The 22,284-nt window shown below is 39.2% G+C and overlaps 4 protein-coding genes across 7 annotated transcripts in view; 2 read left to right on the top strand and 2 right to left on the bottom strand.

Moving 5' to 3' along the window:
* Positions 1–62: 62 nt before the first annotated feature.
* LOC131432542 (carboxypeptidase Q-like) lies at positions 63–3,029 on the bottom strand. The gene is made up of 3 exons (XM_058598879.1): positions 779–3,029; positions 589–714; positions 63–531 (listed from the first exon to the last, which is right to left on the bottom strand). The coding sequence occupies exons 1-3, from the start codon at positions 1,948–1,950 to the stop codon at positions 381–383; spliced, it is 1,449 nt and encodes a 482-aa protein (XP_058454862.1). The 5' UTR covers positions 1,951–3,029; the 3' UTR covers positions 63–380.
* A 563-nt stretch (positions 3,030–3,592) lies between these two features.
* LOC131432543 (uncharacterized) lies at positions 3,593–4,609 on the top strand. The gene is made up of 2 exons (XM_058598880.1): positions 3,593–3,871; positions 3,928–4,609. Exons 1-2 carry the CDS (start codon positions 3,644–3,646, stop codon positions 4,258–4,260), a joined length of 561 nt encoding a protein of 186 aa, XP_058454863.1. The 5' UTR covers positions 3,593–3,643; the 3' UTR covers positions 4,261–4,609.
* A 4,135-nt stretch (positions 4,610–8,744) lies between these two features.
* On the top strand, positions 8,745–10,848 carry LOC131431992 (carboxypeptidase Q-like). Its single transcript, XM_058598002.1, has 3 exons — positions 8,745–10,385; positions 10,453–10,578; positions 10,638–10,848. Exons 1-3 carry the CDS (start codon positions 9,178–9,180, stop codon positions 10,771–10,773), a joined length of 1,470 nt encoding a protein of 489 aa, XP_058453985.1. The 5' UTR covers positions 8,745–9,177; the 3' UTR covers positions 10,774–10,848.
* A 4,523-nt stretch (positions 10,849–15,371) lies between these two features.
* Positions 15,372–22,284, bottom strand: part of LOC131431991 (high affinity cationic amino acid transporter 1) — a 116,644-nt gene continuing 109,731 nt past the window's right edge. For all 4 annotated transcript variants that reach the window (XM_058597999.1, XM_058598001.1, XM_058597998.1 and 1 more), the window contains exons 9-12: positions 20,688–21,284; positions 20,470–20,616; positions 20,243–20,408; positions 15,372–20,186 (exon numbers count right to left, since the gene is read on the bottom strand). In XM_058597999.1, the coding sequence (XP_058453982.1) occupies positions 19,613–20,186; positions 20,243–20,408; positions 20,470–20,616; positions 20,688–21,284 (1,484 nt within the window). In that variant the 3' untranslated portion in view covers positions 15,372–19,612. The remainder of the gene's footprint in view (positions 20,187–20,242; positions 20,409–20,469; positions 20,617–20,687; positions 21,285–22,284) is intronic.

The following is a 22,284-nucleotide window of genomic DNA, read 5'->3' as shown; positions in this document are numbered from 1 at the left end:
GTCAATTGTATGCGTGCACAGTGCTGCTATTTTGAACGAATTTGACAGTTCTCTCCCCTACTTTTATGAACGAGATTCGATGCGGACTCGTAGTAAAAACGGTTATGTGCCCTAAGCACAAACTTAGGTGAACCCCTAAATGGTTATGCACTGTTATAATCCCACTACATTCCCAGATTCTTTTGTTATATTTGAAAGAAAAAGCATCCAGAATCAATTTTCTCCAACAATTTAACTAGTTATATATCAACACTCTAAGCACTACCGAAGTATTCATTTTCTAGATAAACTCAGTTTTTTCATGTTATAAAATCAACTGTGTTGAAATACCGTACTTTTGACGGTATATTTTCTAAATGTTTTTTATTAAATCATATATTTCATTCATTGTCCTGCTTTCCGGCAACCGACTTGGGCATCGGTGTACTCAAATCTGCCACTACATAAGCAGCTGCAGCCCAGATTGCGGCGCATTTATCCAAAATTTGAGAATTTTCCAGCAGCATGCTATCGCCTTCTGTATGGTGAAACCTACAAAAACTAACAATAAATATCTTTTGAAAATGCTTTCATGCTTTATCACACTACCAAAAGTATCTCTCATTTTCATTGATAAGAGCAGCTGCCGGAAAGCCATCTCCAACCCAGTATGAGATATCCGGACCTGCGTCATTCGTAACTCTAAATTCAGTAGCATTCAGTGGTTCCATCAATCTACAATATAAGAAATTATTATATTCACACATTATACAAAGCACTTTGGTTAGATGATATCTACTTCACAATTTCGTGGAATATACAAGCAGCATTTTCGTTACCCACGAAATCGAATCCGGTTGGATTGAAAGTTCCGATATCGGCCTCGAAGAAAAAGTTGAACTCTTCCTCAGCTTGCTGCTTGTGGTCCTGATAGTACTGCTTGCCGCCCCATAAACCTTGTTCTTCGCCCGTCCAAAGAATGGCCCGGATTGTTCGTCGTGGTCTCAAACCCATGGCTTTCAAAAAAGTCAGTGCTTTCCAGGAAATCATGATCCCTCCGCCGTCGTCCATTGCTCCAACGCCTACATCCCAGCCATCCAAGTGTCCCGAAACAACTACTACCGACTTATTGGTATAAACAGTTCCTGTTAATTCTCCTATGACATTTCTAGACATGAATGGATCCAAATTGTTGTCCTCCAGCACCAAATGAATCTTCAACGACTCTCCTCGGCGATACTTTCTCAATAGCATATCAGCATCTTCTACAGTAATGCAGGCTGTAGGAATTTTTCGTACACCGTCCTCATACCACTGTCCTCCGGTATGTGGAGAACCTATTGAGAATTGTGTTATCGATCTTATCAAACTTGCCACAGCACCCTTTTTAGCAGCTGCTGACGCACCCTCTCCACGATACCTAGCGGTTGTTCCGTAACCGTTCCATTCGGGAACAAATACTACTATCTTCCCTTGTACTTGTTCATCAGATAGCGCTTCCAATTCATCGAAGGTTTCTACGACTACGACAGCCGCAGATATCCCTCCCTCCGGTGTTCCAACTGTTGTTCCCAACCCGAGGATAGATAATGGTTTGTAAGATGGTTCTATCATTTCAGCTCGCTCAAAACCACGCACCCAGTGCGGTACGGGAGCCTCTTCTGTGTGAACATGTTCAAGCCCATCAAGTAACATCCTTTCAACAGTATAATCGATCGCATCTTCCAACTGTTGTGATCCGGACATACGTGATCCAAAGCGATCAGTTAACTCCGCAAGACTTTCCCATGTTTTTCCAGCAAATCTTCCACTGACAATTTCATAGATAATCTTATCCACCACCGGTTGATAGCCACGAATCTCTCGAATCAAGCCTTCATCCAATTTACATGCATCCAATTCAGCACTAGAAGTCTCGGCTAAAACTGAAATAATCAGCACTAGTATGCAAAGTAAACCTCCACGTGTCATATTTGTTGTATAACTGGGTTCAAAATAAGCATCTCCGTTGCTTGACCATCTTTTCTTATCTTTTGCTAATGAAGATACTCAATCAATCAATCAGTTTTGGATGATTACTTTTATTCATCTTATACGAGTTCGTGTCATGGCTTTTCAAAAGATAAAGCTTTTTCATAATATATACATTTATTCAGGTCATTTTTCTTTTCTGTTTCGAGACAACTTTCCAATTCCCAATCCTAGAGACCCCACTACGTAGACACTGAATCAGCACTAAAGCTTAAAGTAAATACATCTAGTGGCCCGACTGTTATGGGAATGTAATAAAGCTGTCAATGGCTCTAAGAGCGCCTCCAATGAAAAATGGACTCTTTGAGTTACTATTACAGTCGCTTTCGAGATAAGTTTACTTTATGTCATCAGTAAAGTGTAAAACTAATTACATAAGTTCAAAATCAAGTGATTTGAAATTTCAAATAATACAAAACAAAAGGATCGCTGACGAATAAATACATGAAAACATAAACTTTACCTAAAATCTGCACGAAGCACTTATTTTTAAACAAATAAAACCCAAAAACTCTAACCTCCGCTACAAATTATCCTGTGAATTTGCAGCTTGAGCTGAGCTATAGTAGACCACCTGAAGTTGCTTATTGTTGTTGACCGAATGAGTAAAAATGTTCAATGAACCAACAGAATGATGCATGGCGGAAGTAAATCATTAAAAACTTTTAGTAAAAAATTGAAAGAATGTTAGCTCGATACTCGTTATTTCTAGAGACCGTCGGTACCACTTCATCTCAACGAATACCACGGAAGAAGAATTATATTAGCAGGGATGGAAGAAAATCTTGATATGCCTTAGTTAATATTACTATGTCAATAGAAACTACGATGCACGGAACAATTATTTTCCAAAATTTATATATCTCCAGTCAGCCGATTGTCGGGAGATTCATTTTCTCATTCATTCATTCATTTTTTTCGCGTTTTATTTTCTACGATAAATGAGTGTAATATATACAAAATACGAATCATTTGAATTAGTAATAAAACCATAAAATCATAAACGATCGATTTCGGTATGTTTAGGTTCAATTTCTTTACATTATAAAATATGTAAACTAACTCCCACCCACATCTGTCAATCATAAGTACGTGTCTATAGACTCAGTCCAAGGAGTCTTTGAATGTGAATCTTGACAAGAGAAAGTTCCTGAAAACACACATTCTGTCATTCGCCAAAGCACACAAAGGTTTTCATACCGTGAAATATATAGTTAAAACAGTTGATAATACTCTTGGATTAGCCTGTTTCACTGTTTTAGTCGTTGTCAAAGATTTTAATTTTGTGGTGATATCTGCGGATCGAAACTTGTAAAATATACACCATTTCTCTACAATTACATTTCAAAAAAACGGAATCCATTGTGTTGACATTTTTCGTTACGTCTGTTTCGTGCTATTAGGATGATTTATCATTTACTTCCAATTCTCACGCTATTCCATGCATCTCGCGTAGATTCAATTCTAGGTATTGCGAAAATGGCACAGTCACATTTCATCTTTTGTAAAGAGATGAACTAATCCGATAGTATAATTAACAACCAATTCTGTCACGCATTCAATCCGTTTAAAGAGCGGTCCCGAAAGCACAAACTCGGCTGTGTCGCAGAAACTAGGCGCAGAGTAAATCAGAATGAAGAGTCAGTTGTTATTCAAAATAACTGGGATATATTCATTATTTGCGGTTATGTTTTATCCTTACCATTACTGCAAAATAGAAGTTGACCTACAACGTTTTGAACAAACGGGCGATACAACAGTGTTCGATGCACGTAACGTACGCGTTCGGAAGTATAACAGAAGTACTCCTGTCCTCAATGGAACAGTAACTGTACGCAGGGATCTGAACAATGATTTTCAGGTAACAAATGTAGATATACCCTAGAAATTGATAATCCATAATGAAATTTTTTACAGACTGCAGTGAGAGTTGCCTACAGTCGTCTTGGTAACAACCAGTTCAACGAATACCCACTGAAATGGCCGACCACTCCATTCTGTCATATGATGAAAGATTCGTACCGTGACATACAGTATATTTTCGCAAACCATTCCAATTTCCCTCAGGTATCAGAAGAAGGACTCTGCCCATTTCCACAGGGAAATTACTGGTTCAAAGATGCCTTGTTCCCAATTAATTTCATACCACCGATTGTGCAGGAAGGTTACTGGCGAATGAACATCACAATCAGCGGAAAAACAAACACAGATTTGATTATATACGCACGTTTGACTAAAACTTTGATTTGAGTTTGCGTACTGTCAACGAGAAGATGACATACAGATAGTGAAATAGTTTGAATATTTTTACTCAACAAAAAAAAGTTTAGTTGGTTATTTCATAATACACTAGTTTTTGGTTTTAAAATTAAGATCAGCGTCAGGTGTTAAAAAAAAACTAAATTGACTATTTGGAACAAGTAGATTTTTCGGTTTGTTGAAATAAAGCATTTTTATTCCACATACCAAGTTTTATGGTTGAAGTGAATCTCTACACTGCAATTATTCAACATCTTTAGAAGCTTTCTTTTTTTCTTAACCAACGATGGTTAAGAATATTAGCCAATGGATTTGGAATTCAATTTTCCGTTTACTAAAGTAGTGTTCACGTAATCCCAACAGTATTTCTAGTATAACGTATCACATCTGTTTCATTAGAATAAAGAGTTTTCTTAAACCACGCATTCTTAGGCTACTCCTACCCGCACGACCTTTTGGCTACCAGGGCAGCCATGGGCACCAGACGGCTACCAAAATTGTTTCAGTAACGGCTGTCAAATCTAATTTGGCTAAACATATCTTAGTTAGCCGAGCGTTTTCAGCTTTTCACCTTCGCTGAAAATGTCAAAGATATCCATCGGTATGACAAACGGCTGGCAGCCACGTCTACCTTAGAAATCCTGGTGGATACGGTTGTATCGTTTAAGGTGTATGTCTGGTAACGGCGAGGCAGCCGGACACCAGAATGGCTGCCAGCCATATTGTGCCCGCTGACAGCCGTTAGTCAGCCAAGCCAATGCGGGTATCCTTAAAGCACGCCTGGGTCTTGTTGAACGCCGATTGTCGAATACCAACTGTTTCGTGATCTTCCTGTTGGATTGGTCTGGGTTTTTCCCGACCGCTGCCACCATTTTTGTCGAAGAACTTCTTGCTTGGAAGCCATCCCGATAATCATCAGACAGTTAGTAGAGAAATTTTGCACTTGTGAGCATTGCAGTCTAAATCAGTTTCATTCAAAACGTCATAGGTTTTTACCTGTGTAATACAAAACTATACACAGAAGGAATTGTTACAGTTTTGTCGAGTACAGTCTTTAGTATGGAACCGATCGGTTTATAGCTCCCTAGATAGTACTGTTAGTATCAGCTGGGATTCACCAGCGATATTTTTTGCTGGCCGATCGAGTGAAGCGTACACTTTAATGGCATGCTAATGATAACCAAAACTTTTGTTCGAAAAGATGGCCAGTCAACAGACCGATTGGTTCTATTTCATTTGATTATTTTAATTTATGTAAGTTGAACGATCTGTAGTAATTCGTCATTAAATTTTGCACAGTTACTTTTGTGACTTTCCTGGTGACAGCTGTCCATTTTTTTGAACTCCTGCATGTTTTGGGACACTGTACCTTCCTTCCGAAAGTGCCGCTCGACAATTGCCCAATACCTTTCAATTGGCCGAAGATCCGGGCAGTTCGGTGGGTTGATGTCCTTTTCCACGAATTGTACATTATTTTTGGACAACCACTGTAGAACGGAGTTGGCGTAGTGGGTTGAACCCAAATCCGGCCAGAAGAGAGGAGAAGCCTTATCCTTTCTGTACAGTGGCAGCATTCTCTTCTTCAAACATTCTTCCTCGTACACCTTGGCGTTAATTGTGCCCTTCGTGAAGAAAACCGACGATTGCAAACCACAGGAACAAATTGCTTGCCAGTACAACACCTTTTGCCCAAACTTTTCCATCGCCACCGTGGTGTCAGCGTCGTCAAGGTCCTGGTACACCGATTTCTCATAATATTGCGGTCCGGGCAGCGCTCGAGAGTCTTCCTTGGCGTAGGTTTCGTCGTCGATCAGTATGCATCCGTCTTTATTCTGTAGAATCCGGTTATACAGTTTTCGTGCTCTTGTTTTGGCCTGAACTTGCTGTACCAGGGACTTTTTCGGCACCTTCTGTTTCTTGTACGTTTTCAGAGAGTTCCGAACTTTGATCCGTTGAATCATCCCGATGCTGGTGTTGAACTGCTTGGCCAAATCCCGCGTCGACGCCGTAACTTTTAAGTTCCGGCCGGGCTGGCTGGGACCCGTTTTCCTACCGGATCGGGGCAAATCCTTCATGGAAAGGGTCTTACCGAACTTCTCGATCATATTCTTTGACACTGGCGTGGTGCACTTTCTCCCATTTTGCAATTTCGTTGTACGTGACACTACTTTCCGAGCACCAAGTGTGCAGAATTTTCTTTCGCGTTTCCGGATCAATTCGACTCATCATTGAAACGATAAACCGTACCGAAACCAATCGATTGCGCAGCTGTTATTGACATGTAAACAAACATGTCACCGCAAAACACGCTGCAAAAAAATGAGCCATTTCAGAGCAATAACTGTTTGGATGTTGCTAACTACTTATCGATACTCCTTAAGAAAAAAATTAAAAAATAACTAATAAAATACATTCGTCCAACAAGTTAATATATTTATTCTTACTGACTTAGGTACTTACTCAATAATGGTTTATTTCAATTATTATAATTACCATTCATATCGTTGACCATCGTTGACGGTAGCGTAACGCATGTGATCATCTACCATTTCGAAAGAGAGCTGGCACATACAGTTTCTTGGCAGTATTAAAACTTTAAATACTGAAAATCTTACTTACCATCAGGAAATTACAAAAATTACAGCTAATTGAGCGTTTCACGTACAATCTTCTCGATGCATGATCATGTTTTCACTTCCGAAAATCAATCAAATTTTACTGAATTAAGTCTAAAGACATTTCTAAGTCAAGAGATCATGTTCCGTAACATATTTTTTTAGGATTTACCGTAATCCGGTAGTTCACTGTCAGATGATTGTGAGTTGATCGGATTTTACAGTTCGTCCGGTGAAAACAATGTTATACAATTCATAACCGCAAAAATAATTACACTGAGGTATTTTTATGCGGTTTTCCTATACTGTTTTTCATACGGATTTTGGATTTTTTATGCAGATTTCCGAAGTTGCGCGATTATTTCACGCAGATATCCGAAGTTGCGCGGTTTTTTTACGGGGATTTCCGAAGTTACGCGATTTTTATGTGAATTTTTAAAGTTATGCGGTTTTCTTATTCAGTTTTCAAAATGCATGAAACGTCGAGATCTTGTGTTATACCGAAATTTTCTATTTAAGTCGCCTCTGACACTTTTCGATTTTTATTAAATAAAATCGTTTTCGAGATTGCATTAGATTTCGACGTTTCTTGCATTTCTAAGACATTTAGAGAAAAAAATTACGATTTTGGAAAACTCCGAATCTTTTTTTTTCTAGCGTTTTGTTTGCAGATGTTTGATGAATTTTTGAAGACATTTGGTAACAAAAAATAGTTTGTATAGATCAGAACTTAAAATTGTCACGTATTCTCAATTAAACAATCCAATTCAACAGTTTCATTTTCGTTATTTTACTGTCTAATTCGTAAATGGCCGACATCAGAACAAACGAAGAGAGACAAAGCATTCTCGTTTCTCATTGACACAAAGAGAGAGTATAATTGAGACGTCAGTCTTTCCTCGTTCTAGTTTCAGAAGATGAAACTAAACTAACGTCTTCAGGGAGCATCAGCAGAATTTCAATTTTCTTCTTGAAAATCCGTGAGGCGTGGCTATAAAAAGTGACTAAAATATGGCAAAACGAAGTAATTACATCCCAGAACCTCTTTGGAAACCGAAACTACTACAAATTCGAGCCCCAACAGGTAAAAGTTATTGTGAAACCTTTTTCTGTCATTTTCGATTCTCACAACTTCGGTTGAATATCGACACTGCATACTATGGGATTTTCACTGATAACTGCAAATGACTGAAAGGGCAATTGAAAGAAAGAACACAATTCGGAAACTACTGTCCCGCTTATGTCATTGACCGGACATGGATTTCGTTTTCATAGTTTGCGAACGAAGCTGAGAATGAAGGTAATTTCTTGTCATTTTCATCGTTTTTGAGTCAATGAAAATGACTTTTATTAGCTCTGGTATAGATTCGCGGTTTTTGTACGCGGATTTCCGAAGCTACGCGGTTTTTTTTGTGCGTATCCCCCTCGTAAAAAAGACCTCAGTATACTGAATATCGAAAGAGAAATTTGGTGTGCAATTCAATAATTCAGGCGAAGTTTTCCTCTACTCCGAGTAAACTTCCTAGGTCACGTAATGCTTATCGCGTATTTATTATTTTGATTCCTTGTGGATGCTCATTATAGTGTCTGTAACTAAACTACAAGAAAAGTAAACATTGATCTACTATAATTACGACGTTATATCAAATACTTTAACATTCGTTTTAATCCAATTACTATTACGATTTTCATGTTTCATATCATCACTTTTAAATTCCATGTATTTCATTGACATTATAGAGTTAAAACATGTTGTAATAATTACCTAATAAGTAAAATGCCATTAAGATAACCGTAAAACGCGTTTCAGTTGTGTAGAGTGACTAATTATTATTTATCAAGAAAATCAAAATTATTCGGTTTTATCTTCTAAGTTGTGAATGTGGCTAATGTGACAACCCAAATATTACATTAAGATCGATGATTTCCGACGAACATATTGCGAAAAATGTCTAAATGAATTGAGAATCATCTGATTCTATGTTACAGCAGAGCCCAAAATTCTTGTGATATAAAATACCGCCTTCAATCTACTTGCTTCCACTTTCTCCGAATGTTTATAGGCAATGCGCTAGTATAGTCGAATTCTGACTCACTTGTCATGATAGAACAGAACACGATCACACGATCATCCAATGGAAACCAATACAGATATGATACTGTACACTCACATCGTATCGTTTCCACCAAAACAAAAACTAAATGGGTTAAACTGGACAAGCAACGGGAGATAATAAAACATGCTCAGCAAAAAGGCAGAACCGAAGCGATCAGTCGTCAGTAAGCTCATGCCATGGAAGCATACCGGAAATTGTTGCTACTTCTAGTTCTGCTGTTGGGACGAGCTTCGACAAGCGTGTTGGATAATCGTATCGATCAGTTTGAGTTGGACAATAGTAGCGAGAATTCATGCAATTTACCGGATACTTTGCTACAAGAGATCAAAACCTATCAACCGATAGTGAACAAAATAATTAGCGGAATTGTGGATGGACAATTCGCAGGAAAAACGTGGGAGAGCTTATCACAGTTAGTGGACACATTCGGTGCTCGATTGGCCGGCTCCGAACAGTTGGAAAAAGCGATCGATTATGTGCTAGATCGTATGAAGGAAGACCAATTAGAAAATGTTCATACGGAGAACGCGACAGTGCCGCATTGGGTACGCGGATACGAAAGTGCACAATTGGTGACACCATTCAAAAAAAATCTTCCCTTGCTGGGTCTTGGAACTTCGGTCGGTACTCCCCGGGGAGGAATCATTGCGGATGTGCTGGCTGTTGAATCGTTCAAAGAGTTCGAATCCATAACTCCAGATCAGGTGAAAGGAAAAATTGTAGTATTTGTTCCTCAATGGGAGAGCTATGGAAAGACGGTGGTTTACCGCAGCAAAGGAGCATCTGTCGCCTCTAAAAAAGGAGCCGTGGCAACTTTGATCAGATCGGTTACACCATTTTCGATCGGATCGCCTCATACCGGTGGACAGAATTATGAAGAAGGCGTGAAAAAGATCCCATCAGCCTGTATTACTGTGGAAGACGCAGAAATGATTCTGAGAAAGTACAGACGAGGTGATCAAATGACCATTCATTTGGAAATGGAAGATAGAAACCTGGAACCATTTGTTTCGCGAAACACAATCGCTGAATTGGTCGGAACGAAGTACACAAATTCATCGGTGGTTATTGTCTCGGGGCATCTCGACAGCTGGGATGTCGGTGTGGGTGCCATGGATGATGGCGGTGGGGCACTGATATCATGGAAAGCTTTAACCTTCTTGAAGGCGATGGGATTAAGACCGAAACGCACGATAAGAGCCATTTTGTGGACTGGTGAGGAGGAAGGACTTTGGGGAGGAAGAGCTTACAAAGATGCACACAAAACAAACGAGAAAGAGGAATTCAATTTCTTCTTTGAATCGGACATCGGCACCTTCGAACCGAGAGGGTTGGATTTCTCGGGAAATAATGACGCTGGGTGCATATTCAGAGAGATTGTCAAGTTAGTATACAACAATACAGTATCTTATAATTGAGAAGTGGTAAATAAAAGTGTGTTTGTTATGAAGGTTGATGTCCTCGCTGAACGCAACCGACTTTGAGACTCCTACGGATGGCGGACCGGATATTTCCCATTGGACGAGTCGAGGATTTCCTGGGGCTTCCCTGATGAACAAAAACGAGAAATACTTCTGGTGAGCGAACATATCCCAATTGACGACTCAAGTTCAAAACTCCATAAACTTTAATTTAGGTTTCATCATTCCGCTGGGGACAGCATGGCAGTAGAGGATCCAAAGAACCTCGATAAGTGTGCCGCGTTATGGGCAGCAGCAGCCTACGTGGTGGCTGACTTGAGTGTATCAATTCCGAAAGACGTGATCGATTAGTGAAATTGCAGATGATTTGAGGTTGATGGTATTTATAACGATTGGTGAATAAAACGTTACGTATATTAGAGCTAACAGACCAGCTTTTTATCGAAATCTCGAAGTAGCATAAATCGGAGGAACAACCTTTCTCATAAGCATACATATATAACTGTGAGATTCTTCGAAGAACTTATCTTACCCCTATCAGAGGCACAAACAATAATACTAGGATCTAAGATAAATTGAATTTTATTTTTACTAGTCCTTCACTCTAAATAATCAGTCCGGGTTGACGGTTCAATGCATAGGACGCTGGTCTTACAAGCCAGTTGTCGTATTTTCGAGCCCCGACCTGGAAGGATTCTTAGTGCCAGTAGCATCCATAGTACTAGCCATGCAATGATTTTGTACGCTTAGAATCGGTTGCGAAGTCTGTTGAAACAGAAAGGTCCAATTCTACAAAAGGAATGTAATGCCAAGACTTTGCTTTCACTCTAAATAATTGGTTACTCCGGTACCAGAAGTCAAATCCGAATAATTCATGAGACTTAACATCTGAGTCTATATTAGTGAAAATCGACCCTTACATATTTGAACAATCGAAACCCTTCACGTAGGATAATATTTAGTAAAGTTTTGAGGTTTTCATTCCTTATTTTGCCCCTTTCTTCAAACTTTTTTCAAATCGTTGTAACTCGAAGAGTGATAATTGTATAAAAATGAATTCGTAATACTGAAAGATACAAAGATTTCTACTGTTTATTACTGCTAACGAGAAATAGACTAAGGCGGAAGATAGATTATTGAAACTGCGAAAAGATGAAAATCTCGCCAGATCTTCGTCAAATAGAATCACTTTATTCTGTGCAAAACTTCTTATCGAATGGGTGAAAATTTTTGAAATTTCGGAAAAAAAACTAGTTTAGATGTTTGCATGTAGAAAATTACGTTACAATCTGTCAAGTGGTTATTGAGATGGATTCCAAGCAATAAGTGCTTCAACAACAAAATTCGTGCGTGATTGTGGAAAATCCAGGCCACAGGTGGACCGTGAAACAGTTTGAAATTGACAATTCGCCCATGTTCTGGGTGAGAAAATCATTCCAGTCCCAGACAACCATGCGGCCAACTGGCAGCGGAACAAAAGCTAATAATTGCAATCCTGTGAACGCCAAAAAGATGAGGATTTACTTCAAGCACAATCCGAACCATTTGATACGGGATATTTGATATTTGTCCCATAAAAGGTTAATCCACCAGGCAATGAAGCGAGCTGAACTTCTTGTCTTCAAGGTAACCGAACCAAAAAACAGAATACAATGGCCAAATACAGCACCAGAAAGCTGTCTTGCGATTGATTGATGCAACCAAAATACATCGTAATGAACGATAAGACGTACATGGAAGCGGGCGCCAAGGATATCTCCGGTCTGAAGTTTCTCGTCGGCAAGTCCCACCTGGTTGTTCCAGAGAAGTTTCGGAAGAAGAAGGTCGAATAATTTGGCAACAAGTACTTGGTATGGCAGTCGGTCTGTGGTTACGGTACCCTTTCTCTCATGTGGCATATGGCCTTGTCCCATGAAGATGACAACCTGTTTTTGCCGGAACTGATATCGTGAAGTTATGTGTACTAAATGACAAGTCCAACAGACTCGCCAAATCTTCGCCCTCAAAAACTACAAGGATTTGAAGAAAAAGTGGAAGAAACCCAGGTAACCAGTAAGCACTGAAAATGGCCTTTTATGAGCACAGAAACATCTTATAGCTCACATGTTGTAAATCAATCAGGATTCAGTTTTCAGAATACATAAGTAAGCATTCATAATGAGTCAAAGACGAAACGTAAAAATAATAAAAACGGTTATGTGCCCTAGCACAAAATTTGGCTAACCCCTAAATGACCATACCTGCATCGGCCAGAAATAGTCGAAAACACGTTTTCGTTCGGCACGTCAGAAAAGACATTGCACTCCGTTGCAAAACAAAAAGTGTTCTGTAAGTAGCAGAAACTTTACGTCTGCTTAGCGGTTCCAATTGAACTGCCGAGTTTAGCACTAAGCAGTTCAATTTGAACTGCTCTGCACTGATGAGTCAAAGACGAAACGTTAAAATAATAAAGCATTCATAAGCCATATATAAGCATTATCTATGAACAGCCGTATATCGGCCCTAATTCAGTTTCAAGAGCAATTGAAATGCCAGCGATTATTTGCTGTCATAGTGCGGCATTAGTATGTGCTTATTAATTACCAGAGAAGTGTATAAAATAGATGTCGCAAATGTTGTACAAAATTGGATGGGTGGTGTTAAGTCCAAGATGCAGGTCTTTACCCTAGAATAGGAGGTTCAATAAACCAAATTGTCAAAATCATAGCTAATATTTGTTATTTCCATTTTCGTCGGTTACTATTTTTCGAGTACAGTCTTTATCTTCACCTGAGCGTGGAGTTGCTCTACCTACTAAAGACTGTCCCAGAATGGAAGGAGTTAGTGAAAAAGTGCGAAATACACTCAGGAAGTTCGGTGAGGATAACACCTTTGAGGATACACCGAAAACGGGTCGAAAAAAAGGTCCTGCTAACCCTGAGTTGGATAAACGTATACTGAAGGCGTTCGAGCAAAAGAAGGAGGTTTCAGTTCGGGATGTGGCCAAAAAAGTGGGCCCTTCGAAGTCAAATGTTCTTCATGCTAAAGAGTGTTTGAATTTTCGAACCTATAAGAATCAGAAACAACCAAAACGGAATTTTGAGCTGCATAATCATGGACGACGAAACCTACGTGAAACTCGATTACAAATTCTTACCAGGACCACAATATTATACGGTGCGAGAAGGGCAAGTGTTAAACCAGTCCGAGACATCGATTGAAGTCGAAAAATTTGGTAAGAAAGCTATGGTCTGGCAAGCAATTGGTAGCTGCGATAATATTTCGAAACCCTTCATCACCACTGCTTCAATGAAAAGCGAAATATACATCAAGGAAGGTTTACAAAAACGACTTCTACCCAAGATTCGAAGCCACTAGGATCCTGTTGTCTGTTTGTCGGATCTTGCTTCTTGCCACTACTCGAAATCAACGGTGGAATGGTATACTACAAAAAAATGTCACTTTCATCCCAAAAGACATGAATCCACCAAATTGCCCACAACTTCGACCAATTGAGGAATTTTGGGCATTAACGAAGGTACATCTTAGGAAACATGTCTTGGCAGCCGAAACCATTTACCAGTTCGAAAAGGATTGGAAAAAAAGTGTCAGAACTTGTCGCCAAGAAGTCGGTACGGAATTTAATGCGGAACGTTCGCAAGAAGGTGCGCCAGCAAGTCTACAATGGCGAAGTAGCAAATGTTGAGAATAATATTCTGTTGTTGTAGTCTAATATTATCAGATTATCGAATAAAATTTGAATATCTAACACTTGTGAATTATTTACAGCGAAATCAAAGTGCGTCCATACTTTCTGGGACAGTCTTTAAGCTACTTTGGCATATTAGTACATTCCAAAAGTCAGTTCAACTACTTATTTTTCAATCTAGAGGCGGTTAAGGAGGTATAAACCCGACTGACGGAAGAAGCAAGACTGCATGGACTGGCAATAAATAAGACTAAAACAAAGTACATGACTCATCCCTCTAGCTGTGGATGGTAACGAGGTTGAGGAGGTGAACATCGCTGCTAACTGTCATATCCACGATGGAAATCAAGCTCACTTTGGACTACTGAAGACACTGGCATCTGATCGAGTGCAACGCCGTACGAAGCTAGTGATGTACAGAGCACTGATCAGACCGGTTGTCTCCTACGAACAGCAGGAAGAGGAGGACGGACCACGCTTTGTTTCGAGAACCGAGCATCGCCACCCAGACGAAATTCAAGAAGCTCAGGTAAACTGGTCACGCAGCACGAATGCACGAGGACTGTCAGGCTGCTTTTGAACCGGGCCTAACCGGATGGTTGTACAGCAGGACCAAACCGCGCACGATGAAAAGATCAAGTCAAGGCTTATAAAAAATAAACTGCAACCATGGAGACTGACGAACTGCAGCTCCAAACCGAGCAACTTGAAACAATTGTCTTTGCTCTTTAATTTTTAAAATTTTCATCCAACTTCCCTCTCGGGGCTCGCGTTTCTCGTAACGAAAGCACCAGTTACGAAAAGTAAAAACTGAGTCCTAGACATTTGAATATAAACTTAAAAAACGCAGGTTTTTGTCGAATAGCACAGTTTGGGTTTGATTGCGAGGCAGTCACGTACCCAGAGGGGGGGGCCCGAGGGGCCCTGGCCCCTCCCGAAATCAAGAACATATAATTATTTAGAATGTTTCAGACATGTGTTACAGAAATAACAAGACAGTGAACGTAATGAAATGTAATACCATAGCAGTTCCAGTGGAAAAGTGTATGTTAAAAACAGCCGTAAAAGGTACACCGAGAATTAGGTACATAAGCAATCTTCAGTAACATTATTTTTAGTCTTTGGGCCCCTCCCGAAATGAAATCCTGGAAACGGGCCTGCTAAAAGGTATCGACTTATCCATCACACGATTGCCGTTCTTCAATTTCCTAAAATAACCAATAGGGAAGTCTTCCAACCGGCCAATGTTGAACCCGAATACTTTGTTCTTTTATTGCATTTATATTTGTCTCTTGCCGAATATTTTAACTAATGTCAGATATTTTCCGTCGCTAGATATCGTTTCGAGCAATTCTGTTGTTTCATGATTTGTTCGTACTTCGTTTAGTGATTCGGCCAATTTTGGATTGTATGCTTGCTTTGTTCTGCTGCTGCACTAATGATTAATTTTATTTGTTGAATAGATGTCATTTTGTCGTGAGATAAATCTTAGTAATACCGTCCTTACTAGTTGTTTTTTTTTTTCAATAACTCAACAAACTTGGTTGTTTTTCTAATACTTGTTTTGCGTACGTGAGTATGTGTATGACAACACATTATCGATTGATTTTGTTTTGTTTTAATAATTTAGCAGATGCAATTTTACATATGTATATTTATACAAACACCTAGAAGATTTGAATGCGTTTTGTTCATCGTGGAGAATTTGAAAATATGTACTAACTATACTTGAAATGAGTTTGTTTTAGTTGTTTGCTTAGTTTGATTAGCTTCCATTATCCGTTGCCTTCTACTTTTTGTACGGTGAGTTTAGTTGACATTTGACTAATGGAGTTTTAAGCTAAATATTTGTTCGGTTCTTGTATTATATGTTGTCTAAATATATCGATGAAGTATTAGATCGTAACATTATCGAACACGAATAATGATTTCTGTGTCTTGAGTGTGTTTAGTAATGTATAGAGTCAATAAGTCTGCAATATGCAATATCTTTGTTTTATGTCTTTTATGTATATATGTATATAGATAAATATCACACATAGAAAAGTTAAAACTTAGTTTTGTTCATTTGTTCTTGTTCGAAAATGAGTAAGCCTGGGCAAAGCTTCCTTTCGTGCCGTGCTTGTTTGCGTTTGTAAAGAATATTTATTAAAAATCCTGGCTGTAGTTTTCGAATTGTTTTTTCTGTGTTCTGGCAGACAGAATTGGTGATAGTTGATCATTGATTCAATACCGGTTTTGCATATGGAAGAAACGGAGGGATAAAATATGTTCTGTTTACAATATGCTATCGTTCTCATAAATAGTTCCGTTTTGTTTCCAGTTGAGATGGGATCAGTTTCATCAGTTTAGCAGTGAAATGAAATCTGTGTGAAAAGTTGTACTCAGAATATATGTTTTCATTTAAGCAAAACGCTGTCACATCAATCATTTATTACATACTTATCCGCATCATTTCACAAACTTCAACAACCGTTTCCATTCGTCAGCTTCAGCTTTTTCTGTTTTGTTATCAACTGCAATAATTATAATAAATACACTTTAATCAACAATATCAACAGTAAAATATCACTTAATTTATTGAAAGATGCTGATTTCAATCTCTGCTCGTCTAGTGTATATAGGTTTTTTTTTCTTATGATTCTCCTGTTTAGGTGTATTAGGTTGTGTTCTTTAGTTTAATTTTCCTACACACATAATACCGGTGAAATATAACATTTCATGTATTACTCTCCTACAACTGGTCGTTATTGCTCGCTTTATTCTACCGTATTTTTCTTCGAACTGTAACACAAAGCAAACCACTCAGTTCTGTTGTTCTACACAGGTTCCACTTGCGACCAGGTTTAGAACCAATCACCATGAAACTTGTGTCATTTCCTCCAGTGGTATATTACTAATGTACTAGAAAATACTAGCTAACATCTCTGAATTCATTTTCCCCGAATGGCCTTCCGTAATGAGTTAACTAGCTTTGTTCAGATTCAATTGTTCATTTTGCTTCAGTTTTGTGATAATTTTTACAGTGTACTTATATCGGTCGTATTTTAAATTTAAATTTTCGTCCATGGAATAGTACCTACTTCACATGCCTTATAGCATCCGCAAAAAAGTTAATCAAATAAGCTTGATTTAGGAAAACGTGTCATGAACTAACAGTCCACATTAAACGATTCTAAACTTTATAGTTTGAAAACTATCTGCAATAACGTTGCTTAAAATTATTCTGATAGTTCAATCATTTTACATCTATTGCAGTACTTAATAACAAAAATTGTTGAATTTATTTTAAACTAAGGATATGTTCCATTTTATTTCACTAGAGAATATCACATTTTGCGGGTGAAAACAGCTGATTGGTATTTCTTTGGCGAGTAGCGTTCAAACGTGCACGATGGCGATAGCGATGGCGGCTGGACGGATTTTTGCAAAAAATAAATGGAACAAAACAGAGATGTCTAACATGACAGTCAGGAAAGCATCTACTACGATTCAGTTGGTTGATCGATTCAATGTTCTAAAAAATCTACATTTTTAAGGAAGTGTGCATTAATGTATCGTGTTGTGCGTAGAAATATGTGTGCGTTCGTTTCCGTTATTTCCGTTCGATCATAAAAGGGAAAATTTATGACCACAAGATGTCACAATCATAGTAATCATGTTGTCATCAAATGGAAAGACTCAACGTAGAAACTCTCCTTATGCACTTTTCTGTGTCGTTTCTTTATGACCGGTGTCAACTGGCTGCTATCGCCTACCGCAGTGGTAGCAGAATGAGAGGATGCGAGTGGACCGTTGATATAATCAGATACAATCTGCAGTGACCTAGGAAATGAAACAATGACTACGATTTCTGTACGACGAACTATAACGTTGTACTTCCGTTGCACTTTAAGAACTTTATCCAATGCGACGGAAGGTATTGAGAATCGGGTTTCAAGGGACTAATTTTTAACCAAAGCTGCGTTCAATCAAAGATTTTGATGGTGAGTCAAAGTACGCTCTCATGACAGATAATCAGCGTTTGATGAAGCGTGATAAGGACTGAAGGTCCTTTTTCAATTACAACATAATGTCGTCAAAAGGTGATATAACTAAGTGCACAAATCCATGCCTTCATGTGTGTCGTTAGTAGTAAAATGAGAGGACGCAAATTGGTGTGTATGTAACAGTCCATCTGATATTGTAAAATTACTTTTAAAAATCAGATAGATCAAATAGAATGTGGCATGCAGACACATTCCGGAAGTGTATTTAATATTGTTTTAATGTAAGTGCTTTTGAGAATGTAATTAGATTTGCCAAATTTAATAGATTTTACTTTATCTTTTGAATTGTTCCAAATTGCGCAGACAATTTGCGTTCGAGCTGATTTTTTTCCGCTTAGGGAAATACTATGAAATCCGATATATGAGTTTGAGAAACAATAATCTTTTCATTTATGTCATTAGCACACACACACTCTGTTCAACTACAGTATCATTAGCAAGGGATTTTTTTCTGGTAGACGTTCACTCCGGAGAATAGTTTTTTGAAGATGAGTCCATTTTGGCATATAATTTGCTAAAATGATGAGTTCTGAAATACAGGTTTCAGGAAATTTTATACAATCAAGTATTCAGCAGAAAGATTCTCATGAGATCTATCAAAATTAGCCGAATTCCTGATAGATTACATAACTATCAAGATATTGTAAAGAACGCTTTTACCTCTAACAATACAAGAGATGGACGGCTTTTTATTTGGAAGCGACTTATAAACCTGTCAACATTCGATTTTAAAGGTCTATCCGTCCTAGGGCGACTCGACTCCAACTCTTTTACTGCTTCGGGTATGGCACATTCATAGCTCGCAGAAATAAATGCTGTCAATGAATTTTCATTCTTTGTTTTGAGCAGACAGATAACGAAAAAAAAACTTTACATTCAATCAATGTGCAGTTCCTAACATGCCAATATCTGTAAAATTTCGTGTCACCCAGGGTTGCTTTTACAGAGGGCAGTGGGGGAACGTGCCCCCGGACCCACGGTCTTGGGGGGCCTTGATAAGACCCACCGAGCAAAAAAAAGGTCATTTAGTTAGTAAGAAGCACATAAATAAATTATGTCCCGGGGCCCATTAAAAGTGGCGCTGGTAGCACCCAAAAAAATGAACAGGATTGCCCAGCTCCGGAATCATGCGTGAAAGAATCCAATCCGCCACCATCTCACACAAATCAACACAAAACCGCGGTAATCTGTTACGCTTTCTCACCCTTTATGATTAACCGCCAAATGGTATACTATTTGCTACTATATATATTGCAACTTGTACAAGCACATGTTGCCCGCCGCCACAACTGCCTGGATGTCTAATGTGGTAAATGGTAACAACACAGATAATGATGGGTGATGATTGCTTTCCCGATAAATTCATCGCGTTCAGTCCTCCAAATGCTCTCTCGCGTGTCTGTACAGCTGATGGGGATGAAAATGACGAGGGGGCAGCCCTTGGGAACGATCCTTAGTCGTCCCACGTGGGATAACTGGAGGTTTCCTGATAGAACAATCCGAAACCGTCCTTTTTCGTCTCTGGTCGCTGTTGTGTCGGCGGTGGCTGGAAGATGTTGGTCTGTGCGATCTGTTGACGCGGTGGCTGCTGCTGACGAGGAGGGTCATAAATAGTTGTGTCACCCCACGCATTGTTTGGATTCCAACTATTGGTCGAATTCGGACCGGAGCCCCACTGCAATTCGCCATCATCATTTGTCGCCATGCGATTTTCGTATCCGTGCCGGTCCCAGACTGCTGTCGGTTCGGTTCGATGATTGCTTTGTGAAGGAACTTTAAGATTGGACTGCTGTCCTGCTGACGGATGCTGACCGTTGCCGTCCACTGTAAGTTCGAACTCTTCTTCCGGATTCTCCAGCGAACTGTGAGTGATTCCGTAGTAGAAATACATGATGAGACCGAGCGTCATCCAAACCGTAAACCGCACTAACGTCAGTATACTTAGCTTAAATATTAGATATACGTTCACCGTGATCGCTACTGTTGGAATGAATGGAAGTCCTGGCGTTAGGAAGGGAAGAGCATACCTGAAAATAGATATTGTTGATCAGTATACCACTGAAGATGAATTGATAAATCTTACCGGTTCTGGGGTTGCCGTGAGATCACCACTAGGATACTTAAAATACTTAGTACTAAGGCGGTGTAAATCAACGCAAATAAGGAACCAGTAATCCCAATGGCCATGAACAGATCCAAGAAAAATATGCAGGCATACATTAAGCCTACCATTTTTGTGACGAACATTCCTAAAAAAGAATACGGTAATCAGATAAACAATTTGTGAAAGTCCGGTGAAATTGACCGTACCGCTTTCGTGTGTTGCTGGTCCAGGATTTACCCAAGGGAACAATCCAGGGCATAGATAGGAGTATTGCTCGATTTTCCGTCCGATGTATCCAAAACCCCACAGTGTAAATGGATTCGAACCACCCTGCGGAGCACCATGCACAGCACCTAAAAATATTAAAATTGAGCTGTTGATTGTCGCAATACGTTATTCAGTTCGAGACAATTCGAAAGCATACCGTAGAACTTATTTTCTGATTTATCCGATACCAGAAACTGATCGTCGCGACCCATGAACCCATCGGGGCTATCATCTCCGAAACTATCATCTGAGTCAGGTGATGTTCTGACGATTTTCTTCACCATTATGTTTCCTTTCACACGTTGCTTAGTCGTAGGATCCGGAGTACTAGGAGGTTGTGGTGTCCGTAACTGTGCCGGCAGTAGATCCACTAACGATGTGCTATGCGGCTGATAGCGTAGAATAAGGACACACGTCGACACCAAAGTATACGCTAGTAATGTACCAATGGACATCATCTCCACCAGGACTTCCAGTTTCACGGTCAACGCAACCAGTGCGGCTGCCAAACCACTTCCGATGGTAGCGATTCCGGGCACCCCGGTACGTTCCCACAATTGGGAGAGCATTTTAAATACAAGACCGTCTTGCGCCATGGCGTATATCACTCGGGGCATAGGGAACATCGAACCGAACATGGCTACACTGAGCCCTGCTGTGGCTCCTAGTGCAACCAGCCCTCGGCACTTGGGTGCACCCACGTAGGTCCACATCTGAACCAGAGCGGAACCCTTGTCAATGTGGTCGTAGGGAACTGAAAAGAAATTTGGTAGAATGGGTGTATAGTCGATATAAACGTTGTTTTCGAGTATGGTTCGGAATAATTAACAATTTTCAACATTTCACCGCATTTTGAATAAATATGACAATATATACTTTACTAGCTGTCCCACAGAAAAATGTCCCTCCCAAAACTCATATAGTGATAAAAATTATTTTTTGATTTGTGGTGTCCACTGTATCTCAGCACAGACTAATCAGAAGTCAACAAATCAAAACGGCATAGTTATAGTAGATGTTTTTCTAGACCCAACGTTTTTGATTAATTTTTTTTTATTTTAAATTTTTGGTTGTTGTTCAAAGTCAAAATAACGATTTTTCACAAATAAACGTACTTAATCCACCTAGCAGTGAGATGATACCTTTTTCGGTGTTTCAGTTTTCATGACATTATTCTAATGTCCGTTGTTTTAGGTGCCAATTTCAGATTTTAATCAATCATTACTCTGTAATTTCACTTTTCACATTTCACATTTCACAACTTTTCATTTGAATCTTAGATGATTCTTAGATTTCATTTGAATCTTATCTTATCATCCTGTAGTTCCGGAACCAGAGTTCGGAACCAAACATAATTTAGGAACCTTGTTTGGGAATATACGACGTTTCATATGAATCTGAGTTTATAGAAAACGGTTGAGTCCTCTCCGAAAAAAAAATTGAGTGAAATTATTTGTCACACACGCATTTGCTGATCTCGACGAACTGATTCGAATGGTATATGGCTGTTATGTTCTTCCAGCGTTTATCGCTGTAAGTAGTTTCGGTTCGAGGCAAAATATCATGGTGTACACAGTGTTTTGGGTACTTAGAAACAAATGTATGTAACAGTATAAAAAATCGTGTTCTCTGTTGCTCCCAAGCATTTATTTGCCAGACAGCGCCCAAAACTTCTACTGCTGGAATAGGGGAAAAAGTCGCTTACATAAAAATTTCGATATCTCCGTTAAAAATGGACAGATTTTAACAATCTA

The sequence above is a fragment of the Malaya genurostris genome, chromosome 2 (assembly GCF_030247185.1).
Source record: "Malaya genurostris strain Urasoe2022 chromosome 2, Malgen_1.1, whole genome shotgun sequence".
Classification (NCBI taxonomy): domain Eukaryota; kingdom Metazoa; phylum Arthropoda; class Insecta; order Diptera; family Culicidae; genus Malaya; species Malaya genurostris.
Note: the sequence above shows the minus strand (reverse complement) of the source record. Positions and strands in the feature narration are given on the sequence as shown.